A 20,586-nucleotide genomic window follows, 5' to 3' on the forward strand; every position below is an offset into this window, starting at 1 on the left:
TCCCAATTTGAAATTAAACTCACTTAATTCCAATATTTTCACATCAAACCAAATTCATAAAACATCCAATATAGCCACACAACTTAATAAGATTTTCCACAAAAATAATAAAACCAAACATTATTTTTGTGGTGATTACAATAAGCAAAATCATTTGAAGATTGGGTCTCGAATTCTTTCCATGAGTCGCTCAATTCCATCCTTAAAGGAAAGGTCAAAGACTCATATTCTCATGTGAAAATCTAATTCTTACAAAAATAGTTCAAAACAAGACAATATAAATATACATATTTTAGCATATTATCACAAAAACATAAGCAACATGGTGGTTAAGGTGTTGAAGGAGTGAAATGGCAAGGGTTTTGAATCCCCTTTGAGTGTGTAATTTGTGTTTTTTTTCTTCCCATTATATCGATATTTTCGATATTATAGCAATTATTTGACAAAATATTGCTTTAGTGTGAGCGAAATTATCGACATCGATATTTTCCGATATCATCAATATTTATATGATATGTGTAAAGATACGTTCCGAAATACCCGTGACCCGAAAAAATGATAATATCCTCGATATTTCGTTGATATTATCGATATTTTAGACTATGGTCTTAATTGAGGCGTTCCGCCCACTTCCTAGGACAAAACCATTAAAAAGATTTCTTGCAGCCATTTTAGTGCTGCAGAACTTGCAACCATAGGCCTTTATTCCAGATTTATCAAGTGATCATCAATTCTGAGTCAACTGTCTCAAGCCATTGATATGTAGTACTTACTCTTCACGTACGCAAGTCATTTAACTCTCACTTACTCATCTTCGCACAAGAACAAAATTGAAGATGAATACTAGTATACACGAGAAAAAGCATTCTAGCTGTAAAACTTTCCATGCCGGAACTCTAAGGTAGCCGTCCACATGCTACTTTAAAATAGTTGTGCAGGCATGTTACAACAGAAGTAATTAAACTCGCATTTCGTTATGAGAACATTGACCACATGTGTCTAACTATACGATTTATACTCCAGGTATTGGGAACTGGGTGGTAAGCCCTTCAACTCTTCTCTGCAGATCTGACACCCGATCCTTTAGAGAGAATTCAGGGGAAGCAACAAACCTCATAAAATCTTGAAGCTTTGATCCTGATACTGCGCGTTTAGCATCAATCGTTATCTGCACACCCTCATGAATGTAGTCCGCAACTGCTATGAATTCTTTCTCGGTGAATCCCCTTGTCGTCATGGCAGGTGATCCAATGCGAATGCCACCGGGCACTACAGCACTTTTATCACCTATTTCATCAAACATTACAGCTGTAAAATCAAGGGGGAAAAAGGCTGAAAGACAAATAAAGACAACTACACAAACAAAATAAGATAGGGCCTTCAAACCAAAAATAAAGGCCTGGACCCTTGGGGCCCATCTGGTAAAATTATATAGCTAAATGGCTTAGAAGCTATATGCGTAGATTTGGATTAAAAGAAAACACATGCATTTTGTATGATTCCTTGTATGTAGCTATTTTGAATCCATTGCAAATAAATTGTATCTAGTTCAAATACATGCTTTCTAAAGATGTTTTTCCATTCAGCCTAATTCTCAAATACAATGTTCTTTTAATGATTTCATCCAAATGGACCCTCCGACTCACCAGGTACTGAATTCTTGTTGAGGGTAATAGAAGCCATGTCAAGAATTTTCTCCACCCGAGCTCCATCAATACCCTGTTAAAAAAGGAAATGTCAAATAACATTGGTAAATAAAATATGGTTATGAACTAATGCAAAGTATCCAATCACAACTTTATTGCTTAACTCATTATCGAAAACACTTTAAATTTGATAACTTTTAATATGAGAATAATTATGATCTCTGATGACAGAATCTTATATTTTCATCCACACATGAGAAAGAAACAAAACAGAAAAACATAGCTCAAACAGTAAACTAATAGGACAGAGGAAGATTCCCTAAAAGAAAAACCAACCCTTGTCGAGCCAAAACAAAGGCCCGTAAACACTAAAACTGGTGAAGTCATAACTCATCTCACTAATTTTTTTTGTTCTATCCATAACCTCTAAATGTTAGCCTTCTAAGAAAAGAAAAAAGTGCTAAATAGAAAACAAAAGCTCCACATTTCAGGACAAGTTCTCATTTAAGCAGCAATAAGAAATCTGTATCGAAAAATTAAAACAAATAAATTAATAAACAATCTAGGAACTTACTAAAGGCCGCAAATCCACAAGAACCAGATGATTATCACTTCCACCAGAAACTAGTTTGTATCCAAGTTCAGTCAATCGGCTTGCAAGAGCCCTACAATTAGAGACCACCTACAAGGTAGAGCAGCCACGCTAAATTAGGACATGCCTTAGACCATTTTTACATGAGGACAGTATAATTTCAGTACCTTGTTCTGGTAAGCCTTAAATTCTGGGGACTGTGCATACTTCAAGCAAACTGCAAGGCCCCCAATAGTGTGGTTATGAGGACCACCCTGCATAAAGAACTCAAGCCTTTTATCCTTTCATATGTAATTTAAAAATATAAACACTGTACTTACAGAAACAAATAAATGATTATATATGGTTCAGATTTGTTACTAACCTGTAAACCTGGAAAAACAGCATTGTTGATGGCAGATTCTAAATCAACCCCAAGAACTGTATCTTTCTTGAAGAAGATCATTCCACCTCTTGGGCCTCTTAAAGACTAAAGAGAAATGTCTTAAATTTGTCAGATCATCCAAATGTGGCTTACAAAAAAGAAAGCACATGCTAAGGCTATTTATGAAGTATACTGAGTCTAGAGGAGAACAAATCGACATTTGCACATGTTTACACAAGTCCATTTATGAGAAATATCAGAATTTGGAAAAATTTAGCGAAGTATAAATACGTTACACGAGTATGAACAATACCTTGTGTGTTGTTGTGGTCACAATATCGCAGTAGTCAAAAGGATTTGCAAGCACAGAAGCAGCAACAAGACCACTTATGTGAGCCATATCCATCATAAGAAAAGCACCAACAGCATCCGCAATCTTCCCATGCAAATTAGAAGTAATTGATCAGTTGCAAAAGAGAGACAGAGTGCTTATATATGATAATGAATTTCATATCCTTGTGCGAATGAAAATTATTTATATGGAATGAAGACATAAAATACTAACCTTCCTCATGCGAGGATAGTCAAAATCACGAGGATAAGCACTAGCCCCGGCAATAATGAGTTTTGGTTTAAACCGGTCAGCCATTTCCTCAAGCTTGTCATAATCAACGAGACCTGGATTTTGTTTTTGTTTTATGAAAGGAAAAAGTCCAACCTCATGAGAATAACCATTACATCTTTAGTAAATCTGAAACACAGAATCATTCTTGTCTAGAAACAAAATGCAGCACCTGTGGATTCATTTAGTCGATAGGACATGGACTCAAAATAAATGGATGTGCCTGATACCCGTCTTTTAGGAGTCATGAAACCATGAGACAAATGTCCCCCGTGAGACAAGTCCAAACCCTAAGGTACACGCACATGTTAGTAGCCACCAATAAAAAAAAAAAGTAAGACAAAGCCAAGAGGACAACTTACCATGAGACGGTCATGAGGTTTCAGAACTGCAGTATAAACCTCAAAATTTGCAGGAGAACCAGATAATGGTTGAACATTCACACCCCACTTCTTTCCATCTAAGTGAAATGCATCCAGTGCCCTTTTTTGGCATAGTGTTTCAAGCTCATCAATGTGCTCATTGCCACCATAGTACCTGAAATGTATAGTCAAACTATGAGCTACACCAAACATAATCGTTTTAATAAAAGATACCAGTTGAACTCACATTACTCTGGGTCTGAGTATATGTACCTTTTACCTGGTAATCCTTCCGAATACTTGTTCGTGAGACATGAGCCAACTGCCTCCATCACTGCCCGATATGTAAAATTTTCTGAGGCAATAAGCTCAAGGCTCTTGAACTGTCGCTCCTTCTCCTTTTCAATAATACCACACACCTCAGGGTCAGCCTCACTTAACCCATTGTCTATAAAACTGCTTCCATCGCCTGTAAATCAATTAATACAATTTAGAACAAGTCAGACATAATTCCTGCTACTAACCAATGACTCCTTTAATACTTTAACAGTAGTTGGAAAAATCCAAGCCGAATACATGGTTTTTTAAAGGCTTTTTCATTTATAAAGATGGTTGTTTCAAAAAATTGAGTAATGAAACGCTGCAGTTGTACTGAAAGTAGCGATTACAAAACCTCCAAAGATGAATACGCAAAGCATATAGCATTCTGGCAGATGCCAAGGAAAAGGATACCCTTATTTTCGTTTTTATGTTATTTTTAAGTGAAACTGACATTAAAAATTATAACACCATAACCTTTGCAATCCCAGAAGTATTCCTAACAAAGAAATCCCAAAAAACAAAAACTTAAATTACATTTCAATACGATTTACCAATGGAATCACAACTACATAGAAGTAATTGATAACCGCTCAATGGTTGGAGTATAATTACCTCCAATTTCTGGCAAAGGCACAGAGACAGAAGAGGATGGCCTTCCAGCAACCAAGCTTCCTTCAATGTAAGAAGAAGATCTACGGGTCTTCACGTAATTGAGTTTTAATTGATGTGAATATCCACCAAAGCTAAGCCTCTTGTTTGGAAAAGTTGTTCCTTTGGTCCAAGTGGGCTGTTGAAGAGAACCCATCACTGCAGCTCCACCACAAGCCTGCATCTTGGCTTCCAAATACTATGCCCGCCGCACAAGCTCCTACAGATTTCACACAAAACTATGAGCGGTGAGCACAAGTTTAACATACAAACGATACGAACATACATAAATGCATGCACACATGGGTATATCAATTTATTTCTATAAACAAAAAACTATGCAAAGAGTTCAAAAAATTGTTTGGAAAGTAGTCATTCTCATACAAAATCACACACCCTACAGTATTTGACTCCTTAAACTTCTTTTTCAAATGATTGGGGCTGAGAATTTGTTGATGATCGCAGCTTTTAAACAGAAAGAATAATCTAATCAAAGGGTTAATAGTAAACTTACCCACTTTATCAGGTTTGCTGAGGATAGAGCTTCCTTTGCAATCTGGCGTTAGGAGCAAAGCTGACGATGGAACTCGCACAGGGAAAACGGTGGGTTTAGTGTTAGGGTTTTTGTTCTACCGAAAAATAAAAAAACACAGCATAATATCAGACCCGTTGCAAAAACCTTGGTTTTCTTTTTTTTCTTTTTTAAAAAATAATAAAAATGTGAGGATTGCTTTTGTGGTGGGAAAACTGTTGGATTTTTATTTATTTATTTATTTATTTTTGGTGCTGACAGTCGAGATCTTCTTTTGCCCTCTTCATTTTTATTTCTTTTTAATTTTGTAAAGGGAACTTTTTGGGTATTAAAGACGGTGGAATAATCAAATTCAAATGGAGACCTCTTCCTTTCCTATAAAGTTGTGTTTGGTCCGCATGAAAAAAGGGACAATTTCCTATTTAATGGAGAAGTAGGGGATGAAAATGAAACCTTTCGTCCACTTTTTGTTTTAATATAAAAAAATTTATTTATTTTAATCTTTCTTATCCCTACATTAAGACTTTCATTTTCCTTTTCCATGAAAAACTAGGGGTATGTGAAGGAAAGAGTCTCATATTGGAAAGTTTAGAAATTTAGCAAGGGCTTATAAGAAGTTGGGCTACTTCCCACATTGCCAATTGATTTTGGGGTAGAACCTCAACTTCCTTCATGGTATCAAAGCGGGTTAGCTCACGTGTGAAAGCCCAACGGCCACACGTGCTCCACGTCTCCCAATGTGTTGTCCACGTGTTAGGCTTGAAAATTCATCACACATGCGGAGGCGTGTGAGAATGTGAAAGTAAAGAGTCTCACCACATTGGAAAGTTGAGAAACCTAGCAAGAGCTTATAAGGAGTTGAGCTACTCCCCCCATTGCCAATTGGTTTTGGGGTCGGCATAGTCATATTCAGTTTGGTTTTTAGTTTTGGATAAGAACCTCTTTATTTTTTGTTTTTTGTTTTTGTTTTTTCGGTATTGGTCACCCTATAGTGTTTTTGGTCACACTTTTTTTTCTTTCTTTTTTTCTTTTTAATGCAATTGGTCATGCACACTTTAATGTCTCAAATTCCTTTACCCTCCATTTGGATGAGGGAAAATAACTCGGAATTTAGCTAAAGGTCGGGAATTTAAATGGAGAAATTGACAATTCTCTTGTTTGGCAGCTTAAGAGCGGAATTTATTAAATGACGCGCGGAAAAAATCGTGGAAATTGAGGCATCAAATTCTTGAGTTTAATTTCCACCAAAATAGATGTCATTTCACAATTTTCATAGTGCAGGAATTCATATTTTCCAGTATGCCAAAACTTACATTAAAAAAAAATTGCGCCAAACTTATAAAAAAACAGCGCCAAAAACCTATGATAAAACCCTGGAAAATAGAGATTGTGAGCCTTGTCGCTCAAAGGCATCATAAAAAAGTTGCGAGCCAGAGAAGTAAGGAAAATAAGTTACACGTCTCTCTGGATCAAATCTGAAGGTTAGTCTTCAAGCCTTTCTCTCCTTCAATTTATATTTTTCTATTTTGGGGTTACCATGCTTTCTGAATGCCTATCAAAATTGAGTGTTTCTGACTAAATTTATGAATATGTTACGACTGAGTTTTGTGATCTTTGCGGCACAATGGCTGGATTTTGGGAAGTTTTAACAAAATACTCTATGCCCATAGATATTGGTGTGTGATGCATTTCTGTATTTGTTTTCTAGCTTTATTGCTTTGTGTGATGCTTTTGTCTTCTTTGTTTTCTATATGCTTTGTTTTCTAGTTTTCTTTGGATTGTTACAACTATTAGTCTGTTGTGTTGGCTTTTCATGTCATGTAGTGAGTTACAACTAAATCAGAAAGTAATATTAATTCACACATATAAATCGTGCATCAAATTCTTCTAAATCAGAATGTGTTTGGGTTGTTTGGGTGAAATGTTACTTGAATGTGTTGCTCAATGTATTCTTTCTTGTTTTCTTTTGTTTTTGTTTTGTTTTTTTGTTCTTGATTTCAAGTGTGTTGTGAGGATGGGTTCAAGTTGATTTTCCCGGAGAAATTACGGCGTTTCTGGTGATAGAGTGGAGGTAGTGAAGTGAAGTTGCTGACCATTGATCATGTAACCTGGTGATTTTCAACAATTACTTCTAATTTTCCCATTATAGCTAGTGGTAGACTTGTGATCTTGGAACGCAATTACTTGTATTTTTTACATATTATTTTCAATGTTTTACTACCTCAAATGTGTTGTAAATGCATGAGTTGGTGGATGACCACCATACCTCTTAGCATTCACCCTTTCTAATTCTATGTAACCTATACACTAAATACCATAGTTATGGGCTTGTAACTTATGAGTTGTTAATGTCTTCTTATAATTGTAAGCCTATAAATAAGAGGTCTTATCAAGATGAGAAATACAAGTTGATTGAACAATTCTATTGTCTTCCTCTACTTTCCAATTCTCTCTACAATTCCCCTTAGTTATATAACACGTTATCAGCACGACATTGCTCTTGGTATGTTTTCTTTCTCTGAATTTTCTTTCTTTTTATATGAGCTAAAGTCATCACATGGTATAGAGTTTCTTTGTACTCACCATCAGACTTCATCATGCTCGTTTAAGAAAAAAAAATCCTTATTCTTATTACACATGAATATAATGCCATGTTTTTTTTATTTGTTTGTTTATTTGATCTTAAGTATGATCTTAATTATTATAATGAGTTTGTATTATACAAAAGATCGGGGCCCGAAGTTCCTCGATCCTCATCATATAACTTGATTAGGACATAGAGCCCTTTTGATTGAATCAAAACCTGAAGTTCTTTGATTCCAAATCATTGAGGTTGTGAAGTTCCGTGAATTTAAAGAGCACATAAGGACATGAAACTCCTTGATTTTGTATTGATCAAAATCAGAATTCCATGAGGTCTACATATGTCAAGAACCCGAACCAGAAGTTTCGAATGCATATACATCGATTTGAGTATGAAGTTCAAAGCACAACTATTAATTCAATTTATTTAGATCTACGTATTCGAACTTGAAGTTTCGAATATATGTTGATATGAACCTGAAATTCATAGTTTTTCATGGATCTTAATATTATATATGAACCTGAAGTTTATTACTTATTTGTGCCTATATGAACCTGAATTGGTTGGAAATCCAATTCTTAAACTTGTAGTTTTATCTACATATTGAATCCATATTAATATTATATTATCTTGTAATTTCATAGTCTTTAATTTATTATATATTATATTATCTACATATTATATATTATCTTGTAATTTCATAGTCTTTAATTTATTTATTTTATTCCTCATTTATATTACTTTACTCATTTTATTTTATTTTATTTTATTTATGTTGGGTTATTAGTTAATTTCGTTTTACAATAGTAATATAATATTGATACTCATGGTTATTTTATATATATAACTGAAATCATAATTGCCAGAAGCAATCAATGCCCATTTATACGAAACGAAAAGATAATATAGGTTACACTCTATGTGTATTATGATGGAGTTGAAAAAATGGGGGAATTAAGACCCGAAGATCTTGATCCTCAATTTATTTAATGAAGGACTTGAAAATCCTAAATTCTATACATGTAAAGGAATGAGCCAGAAGCTACAATTTCTATACATCTAAAAAGGTAAGAAAATCCTTTTATATATGTGTATGTACATATATAATTTTATGGTTCACAAAGTGAAAAGGTGATTAAATGTTAATGTGAACCACGTTGATCAATACCAAATATTAGTTGGTTATCTCATTGTTATGGTTTATAAATTTGAAGACACTCATAAGCTGTGTGTAGTCTTGTTTGAGCTGTAAATCCCACTGTACAGTAATGTGTTCAATTTATTGTGAACAACTTTAGCACCATGTACCTGAATGAAAAGGGATTTTGTTAATTCAGATATTGGAACCTGAAGTCCATATCATAATAATTTAAACCTGAAGTTTAAATATTGAACAAATGTGATAATTATAGAACCAAAAGTTCTAAGTGATATGAGGAAATTATTAGTGCATACTATATTATATTTATAGTCAATTAAGGTTTACATATTCCTAAATTCATTTTCAATTAATTGGGACAAGAAGATCTCCCATATCAATACTTGTAAAATAACTATTTGTGGACTTGAGGTTCCTCATTTTTCTCAAAAGGCATAAAAGACTAGAAGTTCTTCAATCACTTTTATTGAAACCACAAATTTCAACTATTTATTTTACGGCAATGTAAGGACCAGTTCTTAAAAGACAATCCTTATAATATAAATATTTGTGGACTTGAAGTTCCCCAATTCTTAAAAGGCAAATGAAGACCCGAAGCTCTTTGATTCTTTTTTCATTGGAACCAGAAGTTTCAACGATTTATTTTGTTGTTGTTGTATTTTACTTTTAATTGGTTCTTTTCTTTGGTTTCATTTTTATTTCATGCAAGGACTAGAAGTCCCTAAATTATTCGTATATAATTAAATAAAGACTCGAAGTCTCTTAGTTCTCAATCCATATAATATCTATACAAGGAATTGGAGTTATGCAATTCTTAGAAACCAAATCAAGACTTGGAGTTCTTTGATTTTCTCTAACTCGAACCAGAAGTTCCAACAGTTTATTTTATTACAGTATTTGAATTATTATTTTATTTTTCTTGTTATATTCAGTTATTTGTTTTCATTTCAATAATTTATATTTAAGGACCTGAAGTTCCTCATATGACCCGAAGTTCACATACCTTAAAACCCGAAGTTCAAATATCTTACAACCCGAAGTTCTTATTATGTCTAATCCAAACTGTAAGTTTCAGCCGCATGTGCATAAAATTAAAAAAGGGAAATTCTAGAACCTGAAGTTCTAATTGTGTCAACCTCCAAATTGATATTTCAACAAGTGCATAAGTATTATGAATATGGGTTGAAAAATATACATCATGTTAAGAACTTGAAGTTTCAACATTGTTTGGATTTCAGATTTTCAATATATAAATTTATATATATATTATTATTGTTTTATTTTATTACCTTGAAAAATATCATATTAATACAAATTTGGACCTGAAGTTCAAAACCAAATATTCTTTTTAAATTTGATATATGTACTCAAACCTGCAGTCCCAGATATATGTTAATATATATCCAAAGTTCATCATTTTTATTGAGATTAATATTAATATGAACCTGTAGTTCATATCCTGTCAAGAACCTGCAGTTCTGGTATAACATATATAAGATGTTAATTGAACCTGAAGTTCAGAATCAAACGTTGTTTCTTTTATCTTTATCATGTTTTTCACAATGGAATCAAAATATTGTAACCAAATTCTAATTGGAACTTTCAAGTTCCTTTTGGTCCTTAATTTTAATTATTTTTATATATAAGTTGAACCTGTAGTTCAAAGTACAAAATGAAAAGATAAGACCATTCCGGAAGAATGGCATGCAAAAAATCGTTTCATAAGAACGACATGTTTTATGTACAAAAAGAGTGTTCCAGAAGAACGACTTGCATTATGTACAAAATATCATTCTAGAAGAATGACTTGGATTATATGCAAAAGACCAATCTAGAGGAAAGGCTTGAATCATCCTGATATGTATCTATTTCTAAATGATTAAATACAATGCAAATTGTGAAGATTGCAAGTTGAATACATTGATAATACACTGAATAGATTAAAGTCCCAGAAGGACAACCCATTAACATGTCAATATTAATATTATGCACGCCGAATGCATTAACGTTCTTGAAGGACAATACTTATGACATGAATTAAGGTCCCCGAAGGACAATACTTATGACATTCTTGGTATTATTTTGATGAGACCAAAATTCCCGTCATTAGGGGGAGAATTGGTTGTTCCTAAAAGAACAAAAGAATGACGTGAATGATTATGGAATACATTTATTATTGTCTCATCAAACAAATTGGTATAAAAGATAAATGCAAGAAGCATATTCAAACACAAAAAGAATTGTAAGTCAAATGACCATAAGCAAATACAGACACAAAGTTAGTGACTACTAATAACCAATTTGTTGCATGCCTGAAGCATGACAGATTTATAGATTGCAAAAATTGAACTCCCCATAAAAGCTGTTGGATGCCTAAAGCATGACAGATCTATAGGTTCCAAAGACTTAATTCCTCAAAAGAGGAGATTAATTGTAAAGTTTAAGCCCTACTCAAAATAACACTCTAGAAGAGGTTATGATCCACATTCTATAAATTATACATCTTAGAAGAGATATTTGTCCATGAAGTGACAATGAAAGCCTCTGAAGTGGCGCTGGTACCAGAAAATAATGAAAGCAATGAGATGTTTATAAATTATGCATGCGCATGCACATGAGAATTGTGGGATCATGAATTGATGATATATTGGTTTATAGTATGTACTAAAGTTATCAAGGGCTATACATGATGATATTCCACCACTTGTTATAATTGTCGACAAATGTAAATAAAGATTGGCCAACTAGAAGAGGCAGTCCAGTAAAGTTGAATATTTCTGAAAAAAGTGCAATTATTGAACCTATAGTTAAAACACCAAAAGGATATAAAAATGTATATGTTACAAATTGGTGTTTGAGATGAAGTGAAATAAATCACTTGATGATATGGCACAACGTTTCCCAATAAAGACATGAGATTATGATGGTAAACATATGCAGCTATATTTTACATTTTTATGAAAAATTTATGTGTATAAAAATTCCCGAAGGATTCAGAATGCTTGAAGCAAATGATTTAAAATATGATGGCTTGTAATGATCCTTGTGTGGATTAAAGTATTGTGGAAGAATATGGTATAATCGTCTTAATGAATATCTATTACAAAAGGGATATATAAATAATTTGAAAATGAGTTTACCATCATTGCAGTATATATATGAAGAATTTTGTTAGAACTCTTGAAGAGTTTACAAAGGATTCCCTTGATTTAATAAAGGAATTTGAGATGAAAAATCTAAAAAGATTATGAAGTTAAGCATATCACCAGAAGCGATCTTTTGAAGAATACATAGGAATAAATTCTGAGAGATGTAAAATGTCATACATTATATAAATTATTGAAAGAAAATCTCTAAGAAGTTAAGGAGCCTGAAGCTCAATGTCTATACTCAATTTTCATGAAATGAAAGTGATCTAATTACCTCAATGAGTACTTTGATTGAATTATGAGTTCAAGATCAAGTTCAATATCGTTGCAACGTATTCAGATTTTTAAAGAAGTTATCAGAATATTTAGGTCTCTTGAAGAGCCTATGACATGCTAGCATAGTATACAAAAATTTATTTGAATAGCTTATTACATCATGCAATTTTATACTCTTGTCCTCGTAACGGTAACGTATGAGTTTGCTTATATTACTATGATATTATAGAATATGATTTTATTTTAAGAATTGTTAATGTGAAAGGATTTGTGAAAATAGTCTAGATATTTTTGGTATTACTCTAACCTCAACAGGGATTCAAAGGAAAGACACACATACATTCTCCAATGATGATATTGAAGAAGTTTTTATACAAAGCATTACCAAAGCTTGCTTTGTCAAAGGAAAATGAGATATCAATATCATTTGTGTTGTATCTTCAAATAATTCAAGTTTGTCCTCATCAGGGGAAGTAATTCATCGGGGGGAGGATTTAACAATTTTCTACATATAGGACATATGTGCGTTGTACTCTTTTCCCTTGGACTATGTTTTTGTCCCACTGGGTTTTTCCTATCAAGGTTTTAACGAGGCAGCATAAGCACGTCCAACACCATATCCATGATCCAGAAGAATGTTGCACTCTTTTTCCCTTTGCTTAGGTTTTGTCCCACTGAGTTTTCCTAGCAAGGTTTTTAATGAGGCAACTATGTCAATTGTATGATGGACATCCAAGGGGGAGTATTGTAAATGCATGAGTTGGTGGATGACCACCATACCTCTTAGCATTCACCCTTTCTAATTCTATGTAACATATACACTAAATACCATAGTTATGGGCTTATAACTTATGAGTTGTTAATGTCTTCTTACCATTATAAGCCTATAAATAAGAGGTTTTATTAAGATGAGAAATACAAGTTGATTGAACAATTCTATTGTCTTCCTCTATTTTCCAATTCTCTATACAATTTCCCCTTAGTTATATAACAAAATGCCTTTTATGTTAGTCATTTTTATTTCTTTTTGTGTGAGTGATCGTGGTTATGGTCGTAGTTGTTGTCATTATAATTTTCAAAATTGAGGTGGTTATAAGGTAGCTGCATGGCAATTTTAGTACACATAAGTGTAGTATATTTTTCTCCATAACGAAGGCGGTTAGCCTGCATGCAGTTCGTTATATAGATAAAAAAGTAAGCTTTCTCTACTCTATCAGCTTTTTTCATTTCTCATAAGTTTTCCCGAAGATTTGAACCACTTCATTTAATTCCTTCATTTTATGCTTTCACTTAGTTGATTTATGAGACGAAAAAAGCATTCGGAAAAAACACATATCCTCGAAAAAATACAAGGAATTTATGGATAAGTTTTTGTTACAATTGTAAACTTCTACCCTTTATGTACTGCTGTTATAATATTATTTTATTTCCTTTGACAGACATTTCTCCGAGAAGCTTGTCAAGATATTACTATGATCATTTTGACGCCAGCTGTGGGGGTTGCTTTATCGCTTGGTATAAAGACAAAGGTAAGCCATTCTTCTTTTTATTATTTCTACTTGACAAATTTTGTTTGTTTTGTAGTCGGAGTTGTTGTTGTCCTATTGTTTGTCTTTCGTAGTTATTTGATGTAAACATACATAATTGTCTATTGTGTTTGCATTTTATTTTTTGTGTTGTTTATAGGGTACTAAGGAGGGTTGGGATGATGGGAACATTATTTCTTTTGCAATTCTCCATGTCATCGTTGTTAGAGGTATTGAATGAAGTTGGTAACCATTGACCATTTAACCTGCTGATTTCCAACAATTACTTTTAATTTTCTCATTATAGCTAGTGGTAGACTTGTGATCTTGGGACGCAGTTACTTGTATTTTTTATATGTTATTTTCAATGTTTTACTACCTCAAATGTCTTTTATGTTAGTCATTTTTGTTTCTTTTTGTGTGAGTGATCGTAGTTGTCCTCATTATAATTTTCAAAACTGAGGTGGTCACAAGGTAGCTGCATGGCAATTCTAGTACATATAAGTTTAGTAGATTTTTCTCTATAACGATGGCGGTTAGCCTGCATGCAGTTCGTTATATAGATAAAAGAGTAAACTTTCTCTACTCTATCAGCCTTTTTCATTTCTCATAAGTTTTCCCGAAGATTTGAACCACTTCATTCAAATCCTTCATTTTATGCTTGCACTTAGTTGATTTATGATACGAAAAAAAACATTTGGAAAAAACGCATATCCTCGAAAAAATAAAAGGAATTTATGGATAATTTTTGTTACAATTGTAAACTTCTACCCTTTATGTATTGCTGTTATAATATTATTTTATTTCTTTTAACAGACATTTCTTCGAGAAGCTTGTCAAGATATTACTATGATCATTTTGACGCCAGCAGTGGTGGTTGCTTTAGCGATTGGTATAAAGACAAAGGTAGGCCCTTCTTCGTTTTGTTATTTCTACTTGATAATATTTTGTTTGTTTTGTAGTCAGAGTTGTTGTCATATGGTTTGTCTTTCGTAGTTATTTGATGTAAACATACATAATTGTCTATGGTGTTTGCATTTTATTTTTTGTGTTGTTTATAAGGTACAAAGGAGGGTTGGTATGATGTGGACAGTATTTCTTTTGCAATTCTCCATGTCATCGTTATTAGAGGTATTGAATGAAGTTGGTAATCGTTGACCATTTAACCCGCTAATTTCCAACAATTACTTCTAATTATCTCATTATAGCTAGTGGTAGACTTGTGATCATGGGACGCAATTACTTGTATTTTTTACATGTTATTTTCAATGTTTTACTAACTCAAATGCTTTTTATGTTAGTCATTTTGGTTTCTTTTTGTGTGAGTGATCGTGGTTATGGTCGTAGTTGTTGTCATTATAATTTTCAAAATTGAGGTGGTCACAAGGTAGCTGCATGGCAATTCTAGTACATATAAGTTTAGTAGATTTTTCTCTATAACGATGGCGGTTAGCCTGCATGCAGTTCGTTATATAGATAAAATAGTAAACTCTCTCTACTCTATCAGCCGTTTTCATTTCTCATAAGTTTTCCCGAAGATTTGAACCACTTCATTCAAATCCTTCATTTTATGCTTGCACTTAGTTGATTTATGATACGAAAAAAAACATTCGGAAAAAACACATATCCTCGAAAAAATAAAAGGAATTTATGGATAATTTTTATTACAATTGTAAACTTCTACCCTTTATGTATTGCTGTTATAATATTATTTTATTTCTTTTGACAGACATTTCTTCGAGAAGCTTGTCAAGATATTACTATGATCATTTTGACGCCAGCAGTGGTGGTTGCTTTAGCGCTTGGTATAAAGACAAATGTAAGCCCTTCTTCTTTTTGTTATTTCTACTTGATACTATTTTGTTTGTTTTGTAGTCAGAGTTGTTGTCATGTGGTTTGTCTTTCGTAGTTATTTGATGTAAACATACATAATTGTCTATGGTGTTTGCATTTTATTTTTTGTGTTGTTTATAAGGTACAAAGGAGGGTTGGTATGATGTGGACAGTATTTCTTTTGCAATTCTCCATGTCATCGTTATTAGAGGTATTGAATGAAGTTGGTAACCGTTGACCATTTAACCCGCTAATTTCCAACAATTACTTCTAATTATCCCATTATAGCTAGTGGTAGACTTGTGATCATGGGACGCAATTACTTGTATTTTTTACATGTTATTTTCAATGTTTTACTAACTCAAATGCCTTTTATGTTAGTCATTTTGGTTTCTTTTTGTGTGAGTGATCGTGGTTATGGTCGTAGTTGTTGTCATTATAATTTTCAAAACTGAGGTGGTCACAAGGTAGCTGCATGACAATTCTAGTACACATAAGTGTAGTAGATTTTTCTCTATGACGAAGGCGGTTAGCCTGCATGCAGTTCGTTATATAGATAAAATAGGAAACTTTCTCTACTCTATCAGCCGTTTTCATTTCTCATAAGTTTTCCCGAAGATTTGAACCACTTCATTCAATTCCTTCATTTTATGTTTTCACTTAGTTGATTTATGAGACGAAAAAAAGCATTCGGAAAAAAACACATATCCTCGAAAAAATAAAAGGAATTTATGGCTAAGTTTTTGTTACAATTGTAAATTTCTACCCTTTATGTATTGCTGTTATAATATTATTTTATTTCCTTTGACAGACATTTCTCCGATAAGCTTGTCAAGATATTACTATGATCATTTTGACGGCAGCTTGTCAAGATATTAAAGACAAAGGTAAGCCCTTCTTCTTTTCGTAGTTATTTGATGTAAATATACAAGTAAACCAGGGTCTCGATGAGGGAATTGGCCAATCTGATTCTTATCATCTGAGGACTGCAACAGTACTGGATAGTAATTTGGTCCAAAAACTAGGGGTGTAAGTTGGATTGGAAAATCCGATTCCGACCGTTTCTAAGATGTCTTCTTCTCCTTCATTATCGTCTTCTTATTCTCACAGACTTCGATCTTGCAGCCATTTTCAGCACTCTGTTCCGGAGCAGCAGCAATGATGGGCTCGAAATTGGTATTCTCGTGCACTTGCTTTGTGTTAAAATCACCACCATTAAAATCAAGGTCAGCAGCATTCTGATCGGCGTTGCCTCCATGGTTTCTGGCTGGGTCACCATTTGTGCCTCGATTCTTCAAAGAGATGGCTCTCTTCTTCTCCTTCATTTACGCTCTCCTTCTCTCGGTAGCTATGAGTTTCTCTACTTTCTTGGCCTCCTTTGATATTTCTCTTTCACATTTTCGTTGCAATGTTCGATTTTCTTTGTGAGATGTCTTCTTGGCTGCATGTGTGCCAATGCGTGCGTAAGATGTCTTCTTCTCCTTCATTGTCGTCTTCTTATTCTCATAGACTTCAATCTTGCAGCCATTTTCAGCACTCTGTTCCGGAGCAGCAGCAGTGATGGGCTCGAAATTGGTATTCTCGTGCACTTGTTTTGTGTTAAAATCACCACCATTAAAATCAAGGTCAGTAGCATTCTGATCGGCATTGCCTCCATGGTTTCTAGCTGGGTCACCATTTGTGCCTTGATTCTTCAAAGAGATGGCTCTCTTCTTTTCCTTCATTTTTGCTCTCCTTCTCTCGATAGCTATGAGTTTCTCTACTTTCTTGGCCTCCTTTGATCTTTCTCTTTCACATTTTCACTGCAATGTTCGATTTTCTTTGTGAGATGTCTTCTTGGCTGCATGTGTGCCAATGCGTGCGTAAGATGTCTTCTTCTCCTTCATCGTCGTCTTCTTATTCTCACAGACTTCGATCTTACAGCCATTTTCAGCACTCTGTTCCTGAGCAGCGGCAGTGATGGGCTCGAAATTGGTGTTCTCGTGCGCTTGCTTTGTGTTAAAATCACCACCATTAAAATCAAGTTCAGCAGCATTCTGATCGGCGTTGCCTCCATGGTTTCTGGCTGGGTCTCCATTTGTGCCTCGATTCTTCAAAGTAATGGTTGTCTTCTTCTTCTTCATCGTCGTCTTCTTATTCTCACAGACTTCGATCCTCCAACCATTTTCAACGCTCTGATCCGGAGCAGTAGCAGTGATGGGCTCGAAATTGGTGTTCTTGTGCACTTGCTTTGTGTTAAAATCATCACTGTTATCATCCAGGTCAGTAGCATTCTGATCGGCATTGCCTCCATCGTTTCTGGTTGGGTCACCATTTGTGTCTCGATTCTTCAAAGAGTTGGCTCTCTTCTTCTCCTTCATTTATGCTCTCCTTCTTTCGGCAGCTCTGAGTTTCTCTACTTTTTTGGCCTCCTTTGATCTTTCTCTTTCGCATTTTCGCTGCAATGTTCGATTTTCTTTGTGAGATGTCTTCTTGGCTGTAGGTGTTCCAATGCGTGCATAAGATGTCTTCGTCTCCTTCATCGTCGTCTTCTTATTCTCACAGACTTCGATCTTGCAGCCATTTTCAGCACTCTGTTCCGGAGCAGCAACAGTGATGGGCTCAAAATTGGTGTTCTCGTGCCCTTGCTTTGTGTTAAAATCACCACCATTAAAATCAAGGTCAGCAGCATTCTGATCGGCTTTGCCTCCATGGTTTCTGGCTGGGTCACCATTTGTGCCTCGATTCTTCAAAGAAATGGTTGTCTTATTCTCCTTTATCGTCGTCTTCTTATTCTCACAGACTTCGATCTTGCAGCCATTTTCGGCACTTTGATCCGGAGCAGCAGCAGTGATGGGCTCGAAATTGGTGTTCTCGTGCGCTTGCTTTGTGTTAAAATCACCACCGTTATCGTCCAGGTCAGCAGCATTCTGATAGGCATTGCCTCTGTTGGCGCTAAAACTAGACAGGTAGTAAATAGACCAACTTAAAGATGAGGTGAATGTTGAAGGGGAGGACCCTCGGTATGTGAAAGGATTCGGTAAGCAGGTAAACATGCATACAGAAGACAAATATACGTGGTTCACCCGAATAATGGGCTACGTCCACGAAGAAGTATGTTCTCATTACGATAATGTGAGTATACATTGCACATAGGTTTAGACTCAAGGAGAAGATGAAGAATACCGAAGGCCGAAGGCAGATGCCGAAGGCTGGAGGCCGAAGGCTGAAGGCCGAAGACAGATGCCGAAGGCTAGAGGCCGAAGGCTGAGGATCTGGTATGATCCGTGGGTTTTTAAGTGGGCTCATGGGTAAGCCCATGAGGCCCCAGTAGCCTGCCCAAACTCCCCATCCTCTCTCTTGAAGGGGAGAGGTCTCCTTTTATAAAGAAGGGAGAGTCCCCTCCTCTTGTGTTTTGTCGATGTGGGACTCCCTTCCCTTTGGCTTGGGAGTGTTTGGGGAGTGCTTGGCCAGATATTGTACAAACAGCCTCTTTGGTTTCTGGCTAGGTCACCATTTATGCCTCAATTCTTCAAAGAGATGGCTCTCTTCTTCTCCTTCATTTCTGCTCTCCTTCTCCTTCATTTCTGTTCTCCTTCTCTCGGCAGCTCTGAGTTTCTCTACTTTCTTGGCCTCCTTTGATCTTTCTCTTTTCATTTTCTTTGTGATATGTCTTCTTAGCTGCAGGTGTGCCAATGCGTGCGTAAGATTCATTTATGGTGTTTGGGGGGCCGGCCAAGTAAAAGCAGAAAAGGAAGGAATTGAAGTGGTTTAAAGCTTTGGGACGAAAATGATGAGAAACGAAAAATGCTGATACAGTATAGAAAGCATACTTTTTATGCTTAACGAACTGCAAGCTAACCGCCTCATAGAAAAATCTACTACACTCGTGTGTACTAGATTTACCGTGCAACTTAGGGGTGTAAGTTGGATTGGAAAATCCGACTCCGATAAATCCGATATTCGAAAATGCCGAAATCCGAAAATTTCGATAAATGCCGAACATTCCGAAATTCCGATCCGAAAAATTCCGAAGTTCTCCGAATCCATTCCGATCCGATTTTTCCTTTTTTTTTCCGAAAAATTCAGAGTTTCTAATTATAATTGCATTATTTTTAGTTTAGGTCTTATATATGTTTCATTTCTAATTTGTTAAGTTTTAGTACCCACATACAAATATTTATACATACTAAATATAGGCTTGACAAAAAAAATATACTAAACATGGTAGTATATAACTTTAAGACTATATATATATATATATATTGGCAAATATGCTTGATTTAATATAACAAAAAGTTGCATATGTGTGCTTGTTATATCCAAATGTACTACGTACATATATGGTAAATGTCCGGAGTATTATACTATTTCATTTTGTATTTATGTATGTATTTTTAAAATTTTAAACTATCTTCAATTAAATTTTTAATTATAAAATCATTTTATATATGAAACACAACATATAAGGTGTGTATATTAATTGGAGCTTAACAATTGTAATATTACAATTGTCTAGAGCAAGATTAACGTCTAACACTCTTTATACATGTTCATGACCCACTAGAATCTAAAACCAATGTGATAGTCACTCGGCTATAACTTGAGCATCAATTGATGAATGTGAATCCACCTTTAGCATCAACTCAAAAAAATTTCATTCACATGAACAAAATATAAATATATAACATGTAGGACAAATTACTTTGATTAATAATCAATATACTATAATAGATTGTTGTATATAATTTTGCCTCAAAAGGACATTAGCATTGCTTAGATTGTTGATTTTGCTTTTTCCACTTTTGAAATGATTTTCCAATGTGAATAAGGTGTGGGACACAGTAGACTACCTAGAATGAAATGATCATGCAATTTGTGAGTGTCCACGTATATTTGCACACTTAGCTTCTGATGACTGTTGGAGTAATAGCTACACTAGGTAGGATAAGGAACTAAATGCTAGTATGTATTTAAAGCACCTTGATAATGT

General features: G+C 34.5%; 1 protein-coding gene across 1 annotated transcript; it reads right to left on the reverse strand.

Moving 5' to 3' along the window:
- Nucleotides 1-813: 813 nt before the first annotated feature.
- On the reverse strand, nt 814-5,239 carry LOC110745973 (serine hydroxymethyltransferase 3, chloroplastic-like). The gene is made up of 12 exons (XM_021946158.2): nt 5,070-5,239; nt 4,520-4,775; nt 3,860-4,055; nt 3,587-3,761; nt 3,397-3,514; nt 3,168-3,280; nt 2,916-3,038; nt 2,603-2,707; nt 2,406-2,492; nt 2,221-2,328; nt 1,647-1,719; nt 814-1,287 (listed from the first exon to the last, which is right to left on the reverse strand). Exons 2-12 carry the CDS (start codon nt 4,737-4,739, stop codon nt 1,013-1,015), a joined length of 1,593 nt encoding a protein of 530 aa, XP_021801850.1. The 5' UTR covers nt 4,740-4,775; nt 5,070-5,239; the 3' UTR covers nt 814-1,012.
- Nucleotides 5,240-20,586: the final 15,347 nt, after the last annotated feature.

This window comes from Prunus avium, chromosome 8 (genome assembly GCF_965620075.1).
Source record: "Prunus avium chromosome 8, drPruAviu1.hap1.1, whole genome shotgun sequence".
In the NCBI taxonomy this organism is placed as follows: Eukaryota; Viridiplantae; Streptophyta; class Magnoliopsida; order Rosales; family Rosaceae; genus Prunus; species Prunus avium.